This window comes from Lycorma delicatula, chromosome 2 (genome assembly GCF_047948215.1).
Source record: "Lycorma delicatula isolate Av1 chromosome 2, ASM4794821v1, whole genome shotgun sequence".
NCBI classification, from domain to species: Eukaryota; Metazoa; Arthropoda; class Insecta; order Hemiptera; family Fulgoridae; genus Lycorma; species Lycorma delicatula.
Genome location: NC_134456.1, coordinates 4993393 through 5017267, shown reverse-complemented (window position 1 = coordinate 5017267; position 23875 = coordinate 4993393). Strand labels below are relative to the sequence as shown.

The following is a 23875-nucleotide window of genomic DNA, read 5'->3' as shown; positions in this document are numbered from 1 at the left end:
ATTCTATATGTAAAAAAAAAATAATAAATTTTATTTCACACTACACAACTAAAATACTTTCTTGCCAACTCAATAAATGGCCTTAAATAACTTTTGTTATCTTCTTTGCCCAGAAAATTACCTTGAACACCAGTCATAACCACATTCAATCAGCAGTTATACGTAAACTAAAAATTACATTTATTTATAAAGCAACAACAAGGTGATGCCCAGTAATTGTTGCTGAGGGTGACAATGAATTTAGTAGCGTGTGAAAGAGTTAAAATTATAGTGGTTGATTGACTGGGATTCAGAACCTGGATGAAAGGCTTTTACTATTGCCATGAAGATCACCATGAGAGTAGTATGAGAAAGTTGCTAAAGAACACTGTGTTTAGATTCAAATTTAAATTTTGAGCCTAAATGGGTTTAGTAATTAAAATAATTTTTTTCTAGGAATATTCTGATGACTTGGCATTTATTACTGCATCAGCTGGTGAAATATCTTTATTAACTTCGTTGTCACCAGATCGTAGTTCTTTTAAAAGAAGAGTGCTTCTCCCGATTAATGATGACGTTACTAATAATAATCATGTCGTTAGTAACGATGATGAAAACTGGTTCCTTAATACCAGTAATCTCCAAAATGGAAAGACAGCAGCTTCATTATTAAATACTAAAACTAAAGATGATTTTGAGAACAGGTAACACAAACGTTTTACTTCATTATATTAAAAATAAGTTTTTTAAATTTTCTATCTTAAAGTTTCAAAAATATTTATTTGTAAATTGTTTGAACTTGAAAAAAACAAATTTAAAGTTTTATTGAATATTCAAAATTTAAAATGGTTGTACCAATTCATGTATTTTTTAAGAATTGTTATTATATTGCTTTTACTTCAGATAAAAACTGACATGTATGAAACTTTTCTAGCTGCCAAGCCACCTAGGCATGCAGGATACTTCAGTTGTGGGGTTATCAACTTGACGTTCAGCCCAGAGAAGACCACAATGATGCTTCTTAAAGACCGTTTGGCAGTGAGGCATCAGGTTTGTGTTTGATGTCAGGCCTTCGTATTAAATATATTCAAGTTCAAAGTATCTCGGGCTGTTTCTTGATGAGAAATTGAAGTTCAAGAAGCACCTTAATTATGTCACAAAGTAGGCCTGTCGTGCCTTCTTTGGTTCTTGACGAGTGGTCAATCCTGATTGGGGTTTTAATTTTAAGACTATGAGTATTCTCTATAAAGGTGTGTGCAAAGCAATTATTCTATATGTGGTGCCTGTTTGGGTGGAAAGGCTAAAATTTAAAAGGTATCAGGATATATTATAAAGAACTCAATACCTTATATCAGTGGTTCCCAAATTTTTCTGAGTTGCGTCCTTTTTCAATTCAAATTTTTCCATGGCGCCCTACCCAACATAAAAGTATGACTATTTGTAAGTAAGAGATAAAAATAAATGAAACTCATGTATCTTCATAATGTTTTTACTTTATTAACATTAAATTAATAATTATAAATGTCTTGGTTCAATTATGAAGCTTTTATAATATTTTATGGTGACCCTGTGAAGAGGCTGCGGCTCCCTGGGGCGCCATGGCACACAGTTTGGGAATCACTGCTTTATATTATTAATGGTAATGGGATGTTACTGTACTATTTCACAGGAGACAATAATGGTAATTTCAGGCGTGAAACCAATAGATTTAATTGCTTCAGAAAAGCTGCAGCGTTATGTTGCTAAGAAGTCGGGTGAATTGACTTTTGAAAACATTCATGAGATAGAACAGTATGGCAATACTTTATGGCAGTCCAGATGGAATGAGGCAGAGGGTGGGATTCATACGCATGATCTCTTCCCAGATGTTGTTGGTTTGTGGGGCGGCGCCACTTGGGTTCACCCTAACAAGTATGTGATGCAATTTGTTTTTGGTCATGGTGCCTTCTGAGACAGACTGCGGTGATTTAGCCTGGTGAATTCAGGTGTATGTCCAGATTGTGGACAACTAGATGACGCATACCATGTGATTTACCAATGTGCAAAATATGAACTTATGCACACAGAAACTATTTGTTGGCTTGACATTATCAGGTCGACGTCAGACCTCTATTGACATTTATGTCAAGTCTTGTTGAAGACTTGACATAAATGTGTTTTCTTTTAAAGAGCTCATTTCCTAGTAGTACACCGTTGGGAATATCACATGGGATACGGATCGGTGGCATCCTTACTGAGGGAAGAGCAAAGCTGAGAGATGCTTTTTGCCGAGGTTCTAAAGATGATCTCCAGTAAAGCCCATAATGGCTAGGTATGGAGGGGATGGTGTGGCGACTGAAACTGGCACATGGATATACCCCTACGGGGTCAGGATGTACTTGACCTCATGGGTTAAAGAACTATTCCATTCCATTGTCCAATCTTCATAAAAGTCTAATCAAACAATATACACTATCCATATCATTCTATGATTATACATTCATGTGTTTGAGAGATAATGAACAAAATAGACACCATACACACACATGCAGAGAGAGAGAGAGAGAGAGAGAGAGAGAGAGAGAGAGAGAGAGAGAGAGAGAGACAGAGAGAGAGAGAAAGAGAGAGAGAGAGTGAGTGAGAGTGATAAAGAGTTGTGTCCTGGTTTTGAGCTCAGGGCAGATTGTTTCTCAGTGCGTTGAGAAATGGAAAAATACAAGGTACCCGTTAAAATATCCCTTATTACAGTAATTCTGTGTTCCAATAGTTGAAAAGTAAGAATGAAATTATTTCCATAACAAAACTCTTTAAATGCTGGGTTTCAGAGCTTAACATCAGGACTGGGTTATTTTAAAATGTAATTCTGGTTATATTCAGTTCAATTTCAGAAGAATTTTCCAGTTTAATATTTTTATTCCTCTCTTTGTAACATTGAAATCATGACAAATTTATCAGAAGCCTGTTAATAACTGCTGAAGTTGACCAGACCTTGTTATGTTGTTTGGCTTGAAGTTCTGTCACTCTACACGAATCCTCTAAATCACCAACCCACTAGCAAAGGAGGCTTGTTTACAACCTCCTTTCATCAATTGTGTCACTTCTGCTGACTTTTCCCCCTTCCTGAAGAAGGTGGTTCATGATAAGTGGCATAGTGAATGGGATGCTACCATGAGAGGTTATTATCTGCCATTTGCAAATAAGACACATTGCTCTCTCATGAATATCTGATGACAAACAGATCCACCGGTTTGTGCTCGCTAAGATTGCTAACTGACAGTGCATCACGTCCTTGTGGATTGTATCTGTTATGTGGCATGAGATGAGTGGAGAGCTGAGAACTATGCTGAAATGCTTTTACCACTCTGTACATTTTCCAGGATTCGCACAGTTCAAGAGCGACCAGTTGGCTTCTTGTTGCAAATGGATGCATTAGTTCTGAATTGTCTGACCCAATTCAATTCAATTTTATGGAGTGTGGGTACCTTTCCACTCTTTCGATGACAGTATGTCATAAAAAGCTTGTTGCGTTAAGTAGCGGAACGGTTATGTTATAGAATGCTTCTATTGCAAAAGCATGATCTGACCAACATCATGATGACTGAAACCTTTAAACTGCTTTACTTAGCTATATATGTTTCCCCCATCTCCTTCACAGATGTCGGCGTGGCATAACTTTTACATCATCTAATTGTTTTTGGTCACCAAGTTCTTATAAATTTAAGATATGTATGTATCCCATTTTATAAAATATTTAATAATGTTTTGCAGGAGGCTCAGTAATAATATAAATTATATAATTATGATTGCAATGTTAGCTAGATAATTGATCACTACATTAAGAACTTGTTATAGTATTTTTTTTTTTAAGATTTTTAACTTATCAATTTCAGATAAACAGTCATGGCAGTTTTCAACTGATCCTGATTTTGATTTTATTACAAATTACTAATTTTTTTTAATTTCCTGGAATTAAATAAAACATTCTTTTTTAAATTAATTTATCTTCTTAGTGTTTGGTCCCGTGTATATAAAGCTTGTACTGTTGTTTCACAAAAGAAGTGTACCTATTGAAAGTTATTAATTACTATGGCAGTTTATAAACTGATTTTTCTGCTTGCATGAAAAAAGACCAATTGTATGCTGCAGCAGAGATATAATCAGCCAATTGCATTGTTCAGAAAAACAACTGTGGTATTTTTCTGTTGTCATAAAGCAAAATTTCTGGCTGTATTATTAGATTATAAATTCTCTTGGGTTGATCAGATTGATTTCATTTGCAACATAAAAAATTAAACTGCACTGTTTTGCTTTGAAGCTCTATAATAAAATATTAAAATTGCCATCATTATTAAGGATAGTATCAAACTTCACTACAAGACTGATTGTAGTGTCCACATCTGGCCAAAGATGAACTGCTCTTTCATCCACATTGCCTGCACATACATTTTGAGATGTTACTGCAAAATTCTGTGACCTATACTTCGAAGTACTTCTTCATGCGCAGTATTTGGCTACCAATGATTACTTCTTCCAAAACTTAAAGAAATTGTTCGCTTGATAAAGATTTACTGCAAATGATGAGGTCAATACTGAGACGGTTGAAAATTTTTCAGGTTCGAACAAATCACATTTTACTGATGGCATTAAAAAATTGGAAAGTCATTGATCTAAATGTATCGAATTGCAAGGTGACAAGGTTGAAAAATAAAAAATAAAATTCTGACTAATCTTGCGTTTTCTTTGTGAGGCTGAGAATTTTCCAAAAGACCACCCTTTATGCTTACATGTAATCCCAAAATAATAACATCTCTTGGGGCTTGGTCAAAAAGTTAAAATGAGTTTTCAAGGAACAAAAATGGACTATCAGATCGTTTTGGCGCCCTTAAGGTGCAGCTGTAACTTTATTTGTGTATTTATGAATGTGCAGTCTTTAACCAAAAAGAATAATCACCTATTTAAAAAAAATAATAATTACCTCTATCAAACCAGACAATAGAACTGTTTATATGTGACGAACACAATATTTTAACTTACTAGAAAGGACTTCATCATTTTATCTCCAATTTAATAAATTACTGTTTCATTTAAGAAATCTTTCTACCAATTTATTTAAAATATAATAAAAGATTTTTCTTTTGCAGGAACAATATTAGTCTTTCAATGAATATTCAAATAATAGTTAATTTAAAAAATCTTGAATTTTATGCATCTCGTTCTAAATTTGTGTAAATATTTGCTGCAGTAATTTTCATTAACTCCTGAATTGTGAATTGTTTTCTAGTTATTTTGATATTGATTATCTTCATGTAATTACAATAACATTTCATTATAAATAATTAATACGTTCTGTAATCACATCTATTTTTTATTTTATAATTAATTGTATATTTCATAAAGCTGTTCTGATCATTGTTTTATGATAATATTCCTTGATCTTTCCAGGAAATTACTGTGGTAGCTTCTTGTGGAGTAGTATATCTATCCATTTATTTTACGATCTATATAATGTATTATTATTTACTGATCAGAAGATGAAGATGTATTTAAAAATCTTCACTAACAGAAGAATGAAGATTTATTTAATCTTCAGTATCAGTTTTGATATCCAAATCCCATAAATAATGATATTTAATCCTTGTCTTATTTCTCTTCTGATTATTTTTTATATTTTATTTTTTTCACCTTCAATTGTTACTAACAGTTTGGTTTAGTCTATATAGTTTGTTTATAAATTTTCATCTCCTGTGGAAACCATTTTTCAGATTTTTTTTAGTTGATTTTATTTATTTTATTATTAATTAGAATTTTCAGGTAATTAAAATATTTTTAATATTTTTCTGGTAATTCCTTAAAAAAAATGCACAAATATTTTTGAGGGTAAGAATAGATGTAATTGAAATCTTTTGTCATGTAATCATACATACTTATATCTTAATGTTGATGATTTATTTAAAATTTTTTTTTGATCGTAATAAATTTTTATCTTAAGCTATAAGAATTTATGTTCGTTGTAGAAAAGTTGAAGGAAGATTCGGATGGATGTTACAGAGTGATTGACAGATACTGCTCTGAATTTTGTAAAATGCAAAATGTGGTGAGTTATTTAATTGATTTTCGTGGTTAATTAATTTTTTTTTGTTCTGTTATAATATAATTTTGATTGTTTAATTATTGTGTGGATTTTTTTCATTTGTATTTCAGTATATATATATATCCTTTTTTGTGATAATTTTTGGCACTATTATTACTTTTTGGGTATTCTAAGTTAGTTATTTTGCATGATAGTATTATAGTCTTTTAATAAAATAATTTTATGTAGCTTTTTTGATGATTATTTTTAGCTTTTATGATTTAATTAATTAATTTTTAACAACTTTGTAATTATCTGAATCTTTATGTTATTTACTCTTTTACAGAGGTTTTTATGGAAAACTAAAATTAATGAAATTAAATGTAACTTTTATGGAAAACCTTTCAATTATAGTGGTACTTTTTGTTTCTGTAATCCACACAGTAACTAAATTATTCAATATATTTTCCTATTAACCCTTTGCAGGTGGCAGATTTTAACATTTCAATTCGTGCCTGGAATCTGTGAATCGACTTGTCATTTAATTAAATCATTATAACTTAAAATATCTTCTATTTATATATTTTTTGTATCAAAACACTTTTGATTTGGTTTAAAATAATATTTTTTTCATGATTTGATCTGATTTATTTTAAGTGAAAGTTTATTTCCTAAAATTTATTTATTTTCAATTGACTATTATATTCACTTTTTTCAGAAATAAATCCTCTAAAATTTTTTTACAAGGTTTTATTTGTTTTGCATCAAACTTAAAAAATAATGTTTACCGACTTCAGTTGTTGGGATTTGACATTAATTTTCTATAATACTACTTGAGATAAGTTCTAGGACTCTTTTATTTACAAAGACAAAAAACAATAAAACCAACAATTTTCCTTCATAATTTGTTCCCAAGAATTTCATTGTAGCCTCAATTTATTGTGTGAGCAGAAATTGGGTCAACATTTTTCACTAGTTGTAATCTACACAAAGTAACAACATATTTCCAGAGTTATGCTTATTATGATGTTTTTTCTATTTTCAATATTAGAACTTATTCTAAAATTATTATTTTTTTCTTGTGAGACATTCTGAATTCTACAAAAAGATAGAATTGTTTCTAATTATTGAATGTGTTCAGTGAACAATAAGTACAATTTTATTGATATCTTTAGTTGTCTATTAAAAGTGGATAAATTAAAAATAAACTTGTATTATTCTACTATTGCTGAATAAGTAACAGTTTTTTTTTTGTAAATTTAAAATGATTCGATTGAAATTATTTGAATAGTTAATATTAGAAGTATAATTTAATATGACTGCAATTAATCCTACTTTAAAAAATTGTTAATAAAGAATATGATTTTCAATTTATATAATTCCAGAATGATGTACAACAAAAAACAACATTTATAGTAAGTTCAATGTAAACTTATTAAATTATATAAGTACTTTTCGAATCCATTGATTCATCATCATTTACTTAAATATTACCTCAGGTAATGCATTACTTTGGTCACAAGTTAAAATTGAATTAAAATTGGTTACAACTATGCCAGCTATCTAGACAGATGTGCCAATATAAACGAATCATTTTCAAAATTTACTTCTTCATTTATAAGTATGTATTATTTATGTTTGTATTTGTAAAGTTAATATTTTTTTTAAGAAAAAAAAATAGATGTAATCTTTATTTTTTATAAAAAATATTAATAAAATGTATTAACTGAACACAAAAAATAAGTATAGCTCTAATTTATTTCAATAAAAAAACATGAAATATATTAAATATGTAACTGTATTAAAAAGAGAGCAGTTGATGGAAAAGGGTTGGTATTAGATTCTATATTTGTTACATAAAACATATTTTTTAATGATTTGTCATTTTTTCCAAAATTATATTTTCTGTTGTGAAATTTTGAATATTGTAAGCATACATGTAATTTTGCTCTCCAGTACTGGAATAAATTAATCTTTAAAACTTAATATTTTCCTTTGTTCTCCTGTTGCTATTTTATTATGTTTTTAATTAAATCATCATCGAATGTGAACTGGTGGTTCATAATTTTATATTTTTGTTTATATTTATAAATGTAATATTTCTCGATTATATTCTTTTTTTATCATTGTTACAAATCTCCAAAATCTCTAAATTGTTCTTTATATCTATAATACTATGTTTGGATTCTAACAGATGGTCAGCTACACTATCTACTTAAGATTTAATTAAAAATATAATAAAAATACCGTCTAACAGTTGGGAATAACAACAGTAGAACAAAAGAAAAGACTGATTAATTTATTCCAGTACTGAACAGCAAAATTATATGTGTGCTTATAATATCATTAAAAATCTCACAATAGAAAATGTTATAATTCTAGAAAAAAATGACAGATGATTAAAGAATATGTTTTAATGTAATAAATATAGAATTTAACAACAATTGAAGATGTGGGGTATCGTGAAAACAGGTTATTGGAAATTGACTCACCGGGTTGGTTTAGTGGTGAACATGTCTGCAAATCAGCTAATTTTGAAGTCGAGAGTTCTAACATTCAAATCGTAGTAAAGGCAGTTACTTTTATGCGGATTTGAAAACTAGATCGCAGATACAGGTGTTCTTTGGTGGTTGGGTTTCAATTAATCACATATCTCAGAAATGGTCGACCTGAGACTGTGCAAGACTATACTTCACTTACATTCATACATATAATCCTCATTAATCCTCTGAAGTAATACCTAACGGTTATTCCCGGAGGCTAAACAGATAAAAAAAAGATTATTGGAAATTAATATGTTAAGTTTAACTTACCTAATTACTGTGTTTTGGTGGTTTATATTTCATATATTATTAAATTTTATTAACACAGTGGTTAAAATGTTAAAGAATTATTTGAATATTCAAAAAATAAATAAATTATATATATATATATATATATAAGTATCCCACAAGGAATTGTAGAACATTTTCAGGACATTTTCTACTGAGGAAAATAATGAAAAAAGTTCATATAAACATAGGTCTGGAAATGCTTTGTTTTCGAGATATGACTAGTGAAAGATTTCACCTGGATTTCAGCTCTTCTAATAAAAAAAAAGGCCTACTGTAATTTTTGGGAACCAAATTAAGGAATAAAGTTGGTTTCTTATGTAATTTGAGATAGGAATTAGGATAAAACAGTTCCCAGAACTCCAGTAGTTTTTTTAAGATATCCAATGTAAAACACAAAATTCTGTGTTGAAGTTTTTTTACATTTGTAGTACAGTAACTTTGTTAAATGACTAATAAATGCGGAAGATTTAGTAACAAAACTTGTAGATAATTTAATTCTGAGAAAATTATTGTAAATACAGTCGATAAAAAGTAAAGAAAAACTTTTAAAAAATTGGTTTTTTATTGAAACAGATGATAAATAGACAGAAAATTGAATTATTCTGTACCTAAGAGTAATAAAATTATTCTTAATGTAGCAAAACAAAAAAAATATGTGAAATTTAAATTTAATTTATTTGAAAGAGTAACAAATCTCAGTTACAATTATTGTTTGAAATTCCCTCCTTCACAATATACACAGGTAAAATATTTCCAGTGTCTTTCCATATCATCTTCAGGCCATTTTGTATAAATTCAATAACATTTCATATTTTAATGAGTAACTCTTCTTTAGTATTAACTTTTGGTCGGTAGACTATTGTTTTCATATGGCCCGAAATGCAGTAATCAAATGGTGTTAAGTCAGATGATCATAATGGCCAATCGATTGGTTCACCATGTCCAATCTAGTTTAAGAAATTAGCATTCAAGTGATTTCTAACTACTAAAGAAAAAATTGGTGTTGCATCATCATGCTGGAAAATCATTTGCGATCAAGTTTCTAATGGTACATCCAAAACAACTAGAAAATTATTTTTCAAGAAATGAACGTATGCATTTTCCATAAGGTTTTCATTGAAAACAGATGGTCAAAGAAGTTTTCATAGATAATGCCACACTGAACAGTATTGAGAGATCTATGAGAATATTACATTTATAACTATAAAAACTCATACAAGTGAACAGGTAAATTTTGGAAATAATTTATTGAAATTTGTACATCTGTCTTGAAAGCTCTAGACTACTTGTAATGAATTTTAATTCAGTTGATAATACTGATCCTAACTAGGTAGTGTTTAAATTATTGTCATTGAATCAATGGATTTAAAAAATACTTTTTGTGTGAACTGGTAAGATTGCATTGAGCTTGATATTTACCTGGTGTGTTTATGGTAGTTTCTGTTTGTAATTACTAATTGCAGTATATTAGAACTATGGTTTTAATATAACTTCAGAATGATATTTTTTATTCAGGAAAGAAGTTGGAAATTTAAAGAGTATAATTTTGTAAATAAAAGTAGTAAAAACAAAAAAAAATTGCAGAAATTGCAATTTTTAAAAATGTTGTATCGCTTTGGTATGTATCGGTAACTTAAACATGCCTTATACATTTTACATATTTCTGTTTGTGCCTACAATAGAAATCTTGCCATGATGTTTTTATTAATAATATTCATATTTTGTAGTATAATGTACATTGAAAGAACATTATTTTTTCTGTTTACAAACATTTTTTTAATTTTTTTTGTTATTCTGGGGGTGTCATAACCAATGATGGTTGTAGACAGCTTGACACGAGATACAAATCATTTCCAAATTGGCATTATTACTCTTAAGAACAAGATTTCCATACCAGGAAAACATTAAGGAATGACGTAGATTTCTGGTGCCTTCAGAAAGCCAAATATAGAGTGACATATGGTGGTGATACCATATTGATTGATACCATTTTGTTGTAGGTTGTGAAAGTTTAAAGAAGTTTTTACATTTACTGGACTGCCTTTTAAAGGGCATATATAACTGTGGTATAATTGGTTTGAACCAGCCACATGCAGAGGGTTAAATTTCATGCAGAACAAAATATTGAAAATTTTAGTATACTAAATTAATTAAACCACATTTCTTGTCATCAGATATATATTAAAAAAATAGAATAAATAGAATGTTAAGATTACTATCATGCACTTAAGCAGTTGACAGTAATTACAAAGAGTCATTTTTATTTTTATGATATACATATAGGAGTGACAATTTAATTGACAGAATGGCCATATGGTGATACTGTGATTTTTTTATGTATCTATTTTAACTATTAACATTTTATCTATGTAAAACAAAAGCCAGTAAAGTCATTTACTAGTTTTGGCTGTCGCAAAATATAATAAAGATCTGTGATTAAAGTTTGGTATAAAAATAAGTGATCAAAATTTAGAGCAGTATGTTAATATCAGATTCTGTGTAGAGACTGACAAAACTACCTTTGAAACGTTAGAGGTGTTGTTGAAAGTGACATATGGTGAGGTCAAAGTCAAGTGTCTTTAAAAGTGACAAAAATATATTTTAAGACGGGCTAAAGTTATGAATAACAACCCCGGAAGCGGGCAGCCAGAATTAAAAATTACGGATTGAAATGTGAATGCAATGAAGAATTTGGCACAGTCTGAGAGTTGATTAAGTTTGTGATTATCTTTTTTCAGGTTGATAAACATTACTGTTTGTTAGTATAGAATTCCCATTAATGATAATAATAATATTTTTGTTGCTCGTGAAGTTAAATTTCTGGGTGTTTTTATTAGGTGACAAGTTCTCATGGGATGGGACAAATTGATATGGTTTCTGACAAAATTAAACTATTGTTGTGTTTTAAATCACCTTATTAAAATGCTAAGCTTGTCATCATTATTAAATATTTATTATGTCTATATACATTAATAAACAATATTTATATAATAATTTTCAATAGCGGTTTCTGAATTGTGAGTTATTTTATAACAATTTTAAAAATGTAATGTATTTACCTTGACATTATTTTATTTGTTTATATTTAAGTAATTAACATGAATTTAAACCATGAAACTATTCTCATGAACATTTGGAAAGTTTTCAAACCTGATAATACAAGATTTTTTAGAAAACACAAGATTTTTCAGAAATTTTTTATATTTTTCAACTTATTACTTGCAATTCAATACATTTAGATCAATGACTTTCTAACTTTTTAATAACATCAGTATAATATGATTTGCCCAACTCTGCATAAAATGTGGTTGTCACAGTTTTGACCTCATCATTTGAATTAAATCTTTGCCTAGTAAACTATTTCTTCACGTTTGGGAAGAGGAAATAATAGCTTGGAGCCAAATCTGGTGAGTATGGTACATGCGAAAGGACTTCAAAGCATAGATCATTGGAATTTTGCAGCAATAATTTGATATGTATGTGCAGGTGCACTAACGTAGTGAAAGAGCACTTTTTTTTCTGGTCAGATGTGGATGTTTAGCCTAAATAGCACCCTTCAATTGGTCCACTAGTGAAGCCTGATGATGGGCCTGCTTTTTGCTAGGTAGTCTAATATATGACACCATGAAAATCTCAAAAAATCATAGCCATGCTTTCCATCTGGTCCCAATGACTGTAACTGTTTCACCTGCTCCCACCCAATTTTTGGACTTATATTTAGCCTCTTGACACGTAATGGCAAATTCATGTTTCATCATATAAACTGTAGCATTAAAATGTCTCAGCTGTAAGTTGAAATGTTTGCAATGTCAGCAAGCTTGCATACCTTCAGTCAGTGATTATTTTATACAGCATTGTTCATTTTTGTGATCGATTTCAACATTTATTGCCGGTTTTGGGTTTCATGAACATTTATCATCTTGAGTGAATATTCAACCGCTTTTAAATTCAGCAACCCACTCTTTTATCATTGATAATGAAGGGAAAGTATCCTTTAAAATGGAATCTAACATTTTTGCGTTTTTAAAATTTTCTTTACTCAGTTGCCATGAATGAGCAACTAAACTCATGGGCTGAAGCTTCACAGTATGCCATCTGAAGGATCATACTTGTCAAATATATATATTTAGTTACACTAGTGCCATCTCTGTGTCATGCCAAGAACTTTCCAAACAATCCTAGTAAACTATTTCTAGTAAATAAATTTATTTATTTACTCTTATTCACTTTAATAAAGTTCTGTATTTGTGCTTACACAATCACGTGGATTGCTGCATTCAGTTAATTTATTCCCTTGATAAACACCAACGATTTTAGAATAAATTATAGCCGGACTCTGTTGTTGAGTATTGTAACTATACAAATACGTCACGAAGTTCTCCTGAGACTTCCATAACCTATTCTGCTCATGAAAATAATGGGAAAGATCACATAAAATACACATATGTTCTAAAAATGCTTTATTTTTGAGTTACGGTTAGTGAAAGATGTCGCTTAGATTTCAGCTACCCCAAATGAAATAAGGTTGTACTGAAATTTTTAGGACTTTAATTAAGGGGCGGAATTAGTGATTTCTTATGGTTTTTAACCTGAAAAATTGAATAAAATAGGTCGCAGAACTGTATCTGCAGTATTTTTTGAGAAATCCGGGGTGAAAAACAAATTAGTGTAAAATCTCTGTTTTTTATGTTGATGTGATGTAAAATAACTTTGTTATATGAGTAAACACATAAAATAAACACATAAAACTTGTAGTGAATTTAATTCTGACCAAAATGGTATAAGATAAATTAAATAAAACAGAGAAAAGTTAGAAAAATTCAAATTTTATTTAGAAACTGTACTCTAGACCAAAGTTCATTATACGTACTACTTTATAGTAAATGTTCAAAAATATGCCTGCCATTTTCAACACATTTCTTGGCATGCTTCTGTACTACTACTTTTGTTGCTCATTTTAGTTCTTTAGAGCTGTCCTTAACATACTTGCTCAGCTACATCCATAATGCAGACAATTAATTTCTCACGAGAGTGCATTTTTGTTTTGCACACAACATTTTTCATCCATCTCCAGACATAAAAATCTAAAGGTGTTAGAGCAAGTGATTTTGGTGGCCAGGAATATGGAGATCTCCACAATCCATTTCTCAGGGAAATGATTTAAGCGAGTGGAAACAGCACTAGAGAAGTGGGGAGACATGCCATCATGCTGGAAGTATACTTTGCGTCTCAGTGCTCGAGGAACTTCTTCATGTAGCTGTGGCAGTTCTTGAAGATAGTGGAAGTAGACCTCAGCAACCGGTTAAAACCGGTTAAGTTACATGAATGTACAAACAGGTGATTGTGAAGAAGGCTGCACCATACATTGATGCTAAATCAGTATTCAAAATTTTCTTCTGCTGTTTCATGGGATTTACTAATGCTCTTGTATGCTGATTGTGTAAGTTGTTGATGACATCTTGAGTGAAATTTGCCTCATCAGCAAACAAAACATACTTTAGAGTTGTCGATTTGTATTCCACCAGTTGCAGAACTCCAAGCAAAGCAGACCACCTCCTGGGTGTAGATGTTGAACTGGTTGTTTGTAATAAGGATAAAACTTGTTTTGTTTAAATGTTTTCCAAACAGTGAAATGCGAAAACTCTGATCTGCTTAGAAAGACGTTGTGTACTGTCATCTGGACTGTGCTGAACTGCATTGATAATTTCATCGATAACAGCCTCATGTTGGACAGATCGTTCCTAGCTGGTAGGAATACTAAGTAGTGAACCTGTTGCTTGAAGATTGTGAAAAGTCACGCTAATTATTTTGGGGTCTAGAATCCTGCAATTTGGAAAATATATTTCGTATTCTACTGCAGCAGCTGTGTAGCACTACACACAACAGAAATGAATACAATATCAGCACATTCCTCTGATGTTAATTAGTATGGCATTACTTCAATGTCAAATCAATCATATTCAAACTATAATTCCCAGAAAACATTTGCTGACAGTACAGTTTGTGGTATCTGATATACTTAATGTACCTTACATAGCGATTTAAACACTTTATAGTATTCCGCATTATTGATCAGCTGTTCTTATTATATTGCCAACTTTGAAATAGTAATTTTTTAAGTAATTTATTGTATTTCTGTCATTAAAAAAAAAATTATTATTTAAGTAATTTTTATTTATTTTTATTTTACAAATTTTCACATCACCAAAAAAGAATCTGGTTTTTGTTTACATTAAATAAGTACTTTTCTGAAAATGTAGTAATATACTGTTTCTAACTAAATTTCATGTTTTTCTAACTTTTCTTTCTTTTATTCAACTTATCTTACACCATTTTGTTCAGAATTAAATTCTCTACAAGTTTTGTTTAACAGTTTATGTGTTTATTACCTGTTTAAAAAAGTTATTGTCAAACATTTAAAACAGGGTGTTTTTTTACCCCAGTTTATTGGTTTTCACCCCATATTTCTCAGAAACTACTGCAGATATGGTTCTGGAACTTGAAAATGAAGCATTTGAGGGTGATATGTTTATATGAACTTTTTCCATTATTTTCATGAGTAGAATCAGTTATGAAAGTTGGAGAACTTTGTGATATACTCTGTATACTCTATTCAACTACAGCTGGTGTAAGGAATTTCTGACTTTAACCCAAGATTTGAAAAATATTACTACATGTACAATGGATGTAGACATATTTAAATACTAAGATTTTCCTCCCGTTGCCTTAGAAGAGATAATGATCAAACAAATAAAAAAAAGTAAATAAATAGTAATCACAGATGTATATTGTAATGATTGGAAATATATTGTTAATATTTCTTAATTGTCTGTTCAGATGTTGGGAAAATCTTGCTTACTTTTCTACTGGTTTCTTTATTAGAATTTTAGATTTTAGGAGAGGAATTAAATTTTATCCAATTGGCATCTCAATTGCTAGTTTGACTTCTGTGACCTTAGGACAGGAATTAAGTCCTTTGACAGTGTGAGAGGAAGAGCTGGCACTTGCCGTTTAATCCCAATAAAGAAGAAACTTCCTGCTGATTTTTACAAGCTATTAACTTGATGCTAGAGAAGAGGTAAAAGTTTCTTATTGTATTTTTCAAGGAAAAAGGTATAAAGAAGTAGTAGATTTATGAAACCATAAACTCTCAGTGACCAGGTTGATTTACTACCTTTCCTAGTAATCAATTAGTTTTTTGACATCCATATACTCAAAATATATACCATCTATTACTATCCAAGTTATTTAACTGAAGATTTAATTCTGATCTGTGGTTATTTATATTTCTGTAAATCTTTTATTGTGCACATAATAACTTGAGAAATTGTAGCTTTTCTGTACAGATATAGGAACCAAACGACTTATCTGACATCTAATCTGTCACTGATATATCAATAAAGTTTTTTTAAAGCTACTTCTGACAACTCATGGAATATAAGGTGAGGCTAAAGGTAAACATAAGTGTAGTCCTTCAGACTTAAACCTATATTTAACTTAGAAGGAAGAAAAATTCTACAATGGAGTAAAAGCATTTCTCAAATTACGAATTGCTTTTATCTTTTATAAAAATGTTCTATCATTGCAGTTTTCAGTATTGTGTTTTAATTTTTCTATGAATTTTGGCCCAACATAAGTTGGCCTACATTCAGATAATGTTGAATGGACTCTCAAAGACCTATTTGCTTCATTTCTTGTGTTGTAATTCTGAGTCGTCAAAATTTCTTTTAAAAAATGTCTACCAAAAATTGCCCCATCATCATCATCATCATCTGGTGTTCTACTTGGGAGCAGGTCTCTTTGCATCCACTGTCTCCATTCATTTCTGTTCCCGTTCTCCTTTATCCTCTTTTACTTTCCAATCTTCACCCCATCTACTAACTTCATCTTTCTTCTTCAATTGACCCTTCCAATGAAATTGTCTAGATTCCATGTGTCCTAACCAGTCACTTCTATATAACAAGATACTCTACTAAACACAGCATTTGGCTAATTTCTTTCTTAACTCTAAGTCCACCAAACACTTTTACTATGTAATAATTCTTGCTGAAGACTTCCTTTGCCTTTTTTTAATTTCTACTGTGCTATTGCTATCTGTCACCATAATCCCCAAATATCTGTGATTTTTTACTTTTTTTATTCTTCCTCCACTTGTCCTTAGTATTATTAAATCTTTTTTGTTGTTTATTTGCTTTACTTTAGTTTTTCCTATATTTATTTTTATTCCATACTCTTTCATTCCTTCCTCCAGGACTGTTAACAATCTTTGAAACATGTGTTTACCGTCAGGTAGAATTACCATATTTTAAGCAAACAAACCTTATACATCTTTTTTTGCTCTCTCATACTTATTCCTTCTTCTAATTTTGATGCTTCATAAATAAACAATTAAGGAACCGTCATTAATTGTAGATCTTTAAATGATTGAGTGCAAGTTTCATACTTCTATATTTCTAATTCCTGTCAATGGCTTTCTTTGGTAGCCTAAAACCTTCTAAATTTTGTTTATATAATGATCCCCAAAGCAACATTTAGTACTGTGTATGAGAGATACATAATAAAGTAAGTACTCTTATCATTTATTGCTGAACCTAGAAATTAATCTTTGAACAGAAATATTTCAATATATATTTTTTTGCAAATTCATTCTAAGACGGGCTATGATCATATAACTGAAAGGTTTTTTATAGAATTATATTCTTTTAAAATTCAAATTAACCAAAAAAAATAATTGTTTGATTTTAAAAACCTCTCAATTTTGTGGGCTTCTGAAAATATGTTTCAGAAACACTTCCTAATTTAAAGATTTTAGCAAAAAAAAATTGATTTTGGAAAATGCCCAATTTTTTTCTCATGTGTTTTCCACAAATTATATTTTCTAACTTTAAGTTGATTTATAACCTTTATATAAAATTAAACCGCACAGAAACATAAATAAAAGAGTTTTTTAAGAGTTCTGGATTCCAGAACATCAAATTTTCTGACTATCTACTAGGGCCCATGAACTAGGTAATACAGACACTGTACGATTTATGTTCTGTCTTTCATCCAGAAGCTTTCAGAATCACGATCAGGTTTGCCATTTTTCATATGTTACAAAATTTATCTGTCATTAAGAAGTTATAAACATAAACTTGTTTCTCTAGAAAATAAATCATTGATAAAATTTTCTTTATTGTTTTAAATAGATAAATATACTACTCTTTCCACTTCAACAACATTATAAGTTACAACTTCATGATTTAACCTGGTGGATTAAGATCATTCAGTCAGTGTAGTGGTTGCAGTAGTTTTGAAGGGTGGTGGGTCTTCTCACACATATATTTAGGAAATTTGTAATTATTTTGCTTAAAATTATGCTTTCAAACTTTTTTCTTTCATTATCTTAGTTTTTTTCACTTTTTAATTTTAAGGTTTAATTTCGTTTTGAAATATAGTGGAACTTCATTGAAAATCAATTTCTGTGTTTTCGATTAACTTTGAACTTTACATTTGACCTTTAAATATCCTTTTCACTGTGATGTAGAAAGTCCTGAAAGAATAAATTTGTTAATTTGAAGTAACATTTTTTATCAAGCATTGTAAGAATTTTTTGTAAAGAGATTTTTCCAAGGTAATCAATCGTATATTGAGTGTATTTGCAATTGATTCAACATTGATAAAAAATGTTGAGAAAATTCATACACTTGATTATTGTTCTTGTATAAGCTGTTTTTATAACATGAGGGAAGGTCAGCCAAAGTGAGACTACATTGGTTAGCCACCTACAAATTTATATTTTTCAGAGGAAAACATTTGCCTTCAAATATTTTTTAATTTTAATCACATTTAATCATTTTAATCAATTTTAATCATTTCAAATGATGTAAAATTCTGTTTGCTAATCTTAGTAGTAATGTTTTTTAAAATATCCTTTTATTACATGTTCCTCCATTCCACTGTTCTATGATAGCTAAATCATAAGAGTGGAATAGCAGGGTCAGAGATGTAATTCCCTAAGGCTATCATTCAAAATTTTTTGATTTACTGTTTCTCTGAACTATTTATTTTAAATATACGGAGTGTCTGAGCTAAAGGTATCCAAAAGTAAAATTGTGTATATTTAGAAAACCGATTGTAATCTCTTAAATGTAGGCTCAATCGACAGGAAATATTCCCAAGATTTGTTCTGTTTACTGTCGTCAGTGGAATACACTTACACAGGCAAGCCAACTCACAATACAGTTGTAGTCAGACTGACTACTAGTCAGTCGATATGTGGACCCCACAAAAGAAGATTAAGTATGTGCTTTGGGTTAGCAAAGTTTCAATCAGTACAAATAGACTTTGATGTAGGAGGATCGATATTCCATTCAGTTTGTATGTGTTAATATACACGCATAACTGATTGAAACTTCGCTGACCAAAGCACGCACTTAACCTTCTGTTGTGGGGTCCACATCTTGATTGACTACTACTCTGAGTAGTCAAGTACATTACATAGTGAGTCGGCTTGCCTGTGCATGTGTATTCTGCTGACCCTGAGAATATACAGAACCAAGCTTGGAGATATTTCCTGTTGATTGAGTCTACATTTAAGAGATTACAGCGACTGTTTCTAGATATAGGCCATTACTTTTTAGATTCCTGTTGCCCAAACACTCTGTGTAATAGATTCTTACTTATTTTTAGTCAGATTTTTATATTTGTGTGTATGTGTATCAACATTTAAAATGATTGAAAATTAAGTTTTTTATTACTCCCTTATGATTTATATAATGAAGTTCCACTGTATAATTAGATTTAAAATATTCTATTTAGTATTTTTTTTTTAATATACATATTTTATTGATGATGGCTTAGGAAAATGTTTGCATCAGTGAAGGCAGTAAAACAGAAAAAACAATCGAGTTGGTTGTGCAACATATTTATGTGTTCAGTTATAAGTGTTTTTAGTGTTACAACATGTTCTTTAATGATACATTACTATATAAACAATTTTAATTTTAATGGTGATATTGGTGGAACAAGAAATTACCGTCCGATCAGTGAATATAGTGTAGAAGAATTGATACGTCCGTATATACAACTGAGATGGCAACAACCTCCACCTATTTGATCAGTTAATATCAGTTAACAATGTCTCGTCAATCTGTTGAATTTTTGATATCATTATCACATTATTATTAACAATAAACAAGTAAGGTAATTTAAATGTTGATTAATTTTACGTAATTCATATACATTTAATTTTTCTGTTTTATCTGCCAGTTAACCCATATCTATTTACTGAATTTACCAGAAATCTATTATGATAATTTATTTTTAAATGTACTTTTTAGATATTCATAATTAATCTGTTTACAGTAAAATAGTCAATAATCTGGAGTATTTAGGTTGCTATTTTACTACCTTTTTGAAGACCCGGTAAGAAATAGGCAGTGTAATCCAAATTCGATCCCTTGACCAGTTATGTACAATTAACTAATTTAATTATTACCCTATTGATTTAATTATTCTGATGTTCAAAAATATGAATGTTCAAATCAAATTTAAAATGATTAAATTTTAACTGGAATTTAATCTAAAACAACATGAAGTATTTGTTAAAAGTTAGGTATTTTGCTCATTGAAAGAAAAAACATATTACTTGTTCAGCGATTTATTTTACATTGAACCTTTTAATAACTGAAATAATATGGGTGATAAATGTTGTGTTGGATGTTAAAAAGAAAAATTTTAGTTAGAGAAAAATAGCTTTCATTTGTTACACAAGTTTATTTTATACAGTAATTTAAACTGAACATTATTAGCATTGTTCAGCTAGATAATATCTCCCCACTTAAAGTTGATTATCTTATACTGTAATTTTCATCTTATCTTATATTGTGATTTTCATTATAATCACACATAGTCCTGTAATTATTAGCTAAATTACTAGCTACACTTTGTTCCTTTCTTTGTTTAATATTGTCTGACAAAGAAATACCCTTTTTTTATGTATGAATAAATAAGATATAGTAGTTCATTTAACATTTTGTGGTTGATCATTAGTAGGTTTTTCACAGAACATTAGTAATTTTTCTTTTCTCTTCAACTAATCATTAACATTTGATAGTTCCAACATTTAAATCTGTTGCATAGTACACAATAATATGCTTTTTTTATCTCATAAAATGGCTTCCAACCGTTTTTAAATTGCACACCACAGCTAATTAAATGAATAACTTTTACTGAAAATAGTAAAAATAATAATTCATAAAACTAAAGATTTGTTAAACTGAATTAAACTTTATCATCATTCAACTAATAAATTTCATTATAAATAAACAAATGATTAAAAATTATGCCTCGGTTTCATGTTGTTACTGTATAATTGTAAAGAGCCTGTAAAAGTTGAAGGCAGTATGGCTTGAAAAGTAAATAATGCCTCAAAACATACCAGACAGTTGGTTGAGACTCTGCCACATTGGTTGAGTCTCTGCCACATGCAGTTGGCCGGGTTGGCCTGTGCTCTTGCCTTCACAGAGACACTATTTGTTCAAACTGGTTGAACCAACAACATATACTTTTTTTTTGTTGGAGGGTGAATATTAAATTGGAGACAAAACGCATTCTGCACTGCAGTTGCTGACTGTGATTTATTGTACTCAACACATAAAACCTTGTGTTTAACTATAACAATATTACCCAACTGATTTGTAATAGCGGTACAAGCACTCTAGTGGTTGTTTATGTAATTACGTGCGCTCAAACAATGTTATTCAAAACTTTTGGACTTGCTCTTAACTACTATGTAGATCAGTCAGATACGATGTATAGTTCAGGAAATACAGAGTTATTAAATTGAGTCCATCATTTATAATTGCCCTGAATTAGAAATTCTAAAAAAATTTAATTTTTTAAAATTCTTTAAGTTGGGTCACATGGAACCCTAGTTTTTTTAAAAGGTTCTCATATTGTCTATTTAATGCTAGATACAGTTGATTTTCAATCTTGAAAATTAAAGTTCAGAAATTTGATACAAAACCCCCTTGGTTTTGTAGCTTGAAAATTTACTTGTTGGAATAATAATTATTTACTTCATTAAATTAGCCCAATATAGTACAAGGTTAAACAGATTATAATTTATTATAAAAAGAAAATGGGTACTATGATGCCTCTTTATCCAATGAGTTTGAAAGTCAGACCAAACATATTATATATATATATATATATACATATAGAGCCAAACTTCTTTCTTTTTTTTATCAACAAGTTTTCAAGATAGGAGGCAAAGACTGTTTAGAATTAATGTTGAAAATCCCCCATCCCTAAATCCAATTGACATAAAGCTTTGAAATTTTTATTATCTTAAATTCTTTTATTATTCTAAAGCTTAATTTTCTCCAACCAATATTCAAAAATTAAAAATGGTGAAATCTACCCTCCACTTTTTTAATTTTATCCAAAATTTTAATTTCATCAACGGCCTATATACAGAGAATCTTTTGAGCTATTCTCAAAGAATTTATATTGAATCAGTCCAGAGATATTAATCAAAATATATGCCAACATAAGTACATCTGCCAGAAATTTTTATAACTTTTTTGTGTTTTTAAAATAAGGGCTCTTGAAACATCAACATTTTCTCTAATATGAAGGAATCTTATTGCAAAATTTCATAAAAATTGAACATATGTGGGTATAATTGTGTTACAAATCATGAAATGCCAAAAGGTTGTTTATACAAGACCTCATTTCACTCGGTTTATGAATAAACTAAGGAAGTAATAAAATGTAAAAAATATATTGTATTCAAGTGTAATATTAGAAAATTCATCTATTCTCACTTTCTTAATGATAAATAATTATTATTTTATAGTTAAATCGTAAATGCACTTAGTAATTGTATTAACACAAACAGGAAATAATATAGCAGTGGATCGTTAAATTACATTTTTCTTTAGTGTTTTATGTCATGTTTATCTGCTTTAATGTAAAGGACACAATATAGTTTCACTTCTTGCTCGATGTAAATATCTGTGCTAGCTTGATGCATTAAAACAATACATTTATTCTACTTATACTGCATGCTGCTTTGTATTGTATTTTGCATGCTTTGTTACTTATTTCAGTGCATAATAATTGCAGATTGCAAATTATGAAATAAAGTAGTACAAAATGTAGTTTGCTTACTTTAGAAATGCTATTGGTAATTTTTTAAATATGAATATTCTTTGCATGGAACTAGATTTTTGCTTCAAAGAAGTATTATTGTATTTTTGAATGTTTCTAAGTAGTAATGTATATACATGTAGAGTGTTTCAGGAAGATTTTACCGTACTTTATATGTGTATTCATTTTATCAAAATAATTCCAGATTTCTGGTCTAAAGGTACAATATTTCTACTAAAATTACCAATAAAAATTATTATTGAGCAAGATTACTGTTTGATCTTAAATGAAAAATTGAATAAACAATATGGGTGAACAATACTTTGTAATTTCCCAAAAAAAATTAAGTCAAAGAACATGCATGCTTTTACATATATTATAAATCTTATAAATTAAAAAAATCGGGTTGAAAATCTATTTCCAGTATGTGTGGGCATTCTATTGGATGGATTGAGCTGATTTCTTTTTTATCCTGCTCTGAAATAAATATGTCATCAAGCATCATCAGACCCCAAACTTGAGTCTTGTCTGAGAATTCCTCAAAAAATCCTCATTACTTATATGAGGAACTTTCCAAAGTTATTACTCTCAGGAAAATTACTTTAAAGTTTGTAGTGCTTGATGACATATCTGCAGGTCATTCCAAGCAGAATACAAAAAAATCACTGTCCAGTAAAATGTCTGCACAGATTGGAAATAGGTTTTGAGCAGGCATTTTACCTGTGGTAGGAAAGGAAAGAGAAAAACATGGGGGTTAGAGTGAGACGTGTTGTAAATGGAATAGGTTTTCAGCCGGAAAAAAAAATTTATTTAAAATATCTACATTACTTCGTAATACTCTATACATCTTCGTATAGACTATTACAGAGTAACTAAT

General features: G+C 29.6%; 1 protein-coding gene across 2 annotated transcripts in view; it reads left to right on the top strand.

Annotated features, from left to right (window-relative positions):
- The window catches only part of LOC142320103 (uncharacterized), a 157604-nt gene that overhangs the window by 130514 nt on the left and 3215 nt on the right, over positions 1 to 23875 (top strand). Inside the window, exons 14-15 of one of the 2 annotated variants that reach the window (XM_075357781.1) lie at positions 436 to 683; positions 5973 to 6052. In XM_075357781.1, the coding sequence (XP_075213896.1) occupies positions 436 to 683; positions 5973 to 6015 (291 nt within the window). In that variant the 3' untranslated portion in view covers positions 6016 to 6052. The remainder of the gene's footprint in view (positions 1 to 435; positions 684 to 5972; positions 6053 to 23875) is intronic. The other variant, XM_075357782.1, reaches the window with a different exon arrangement.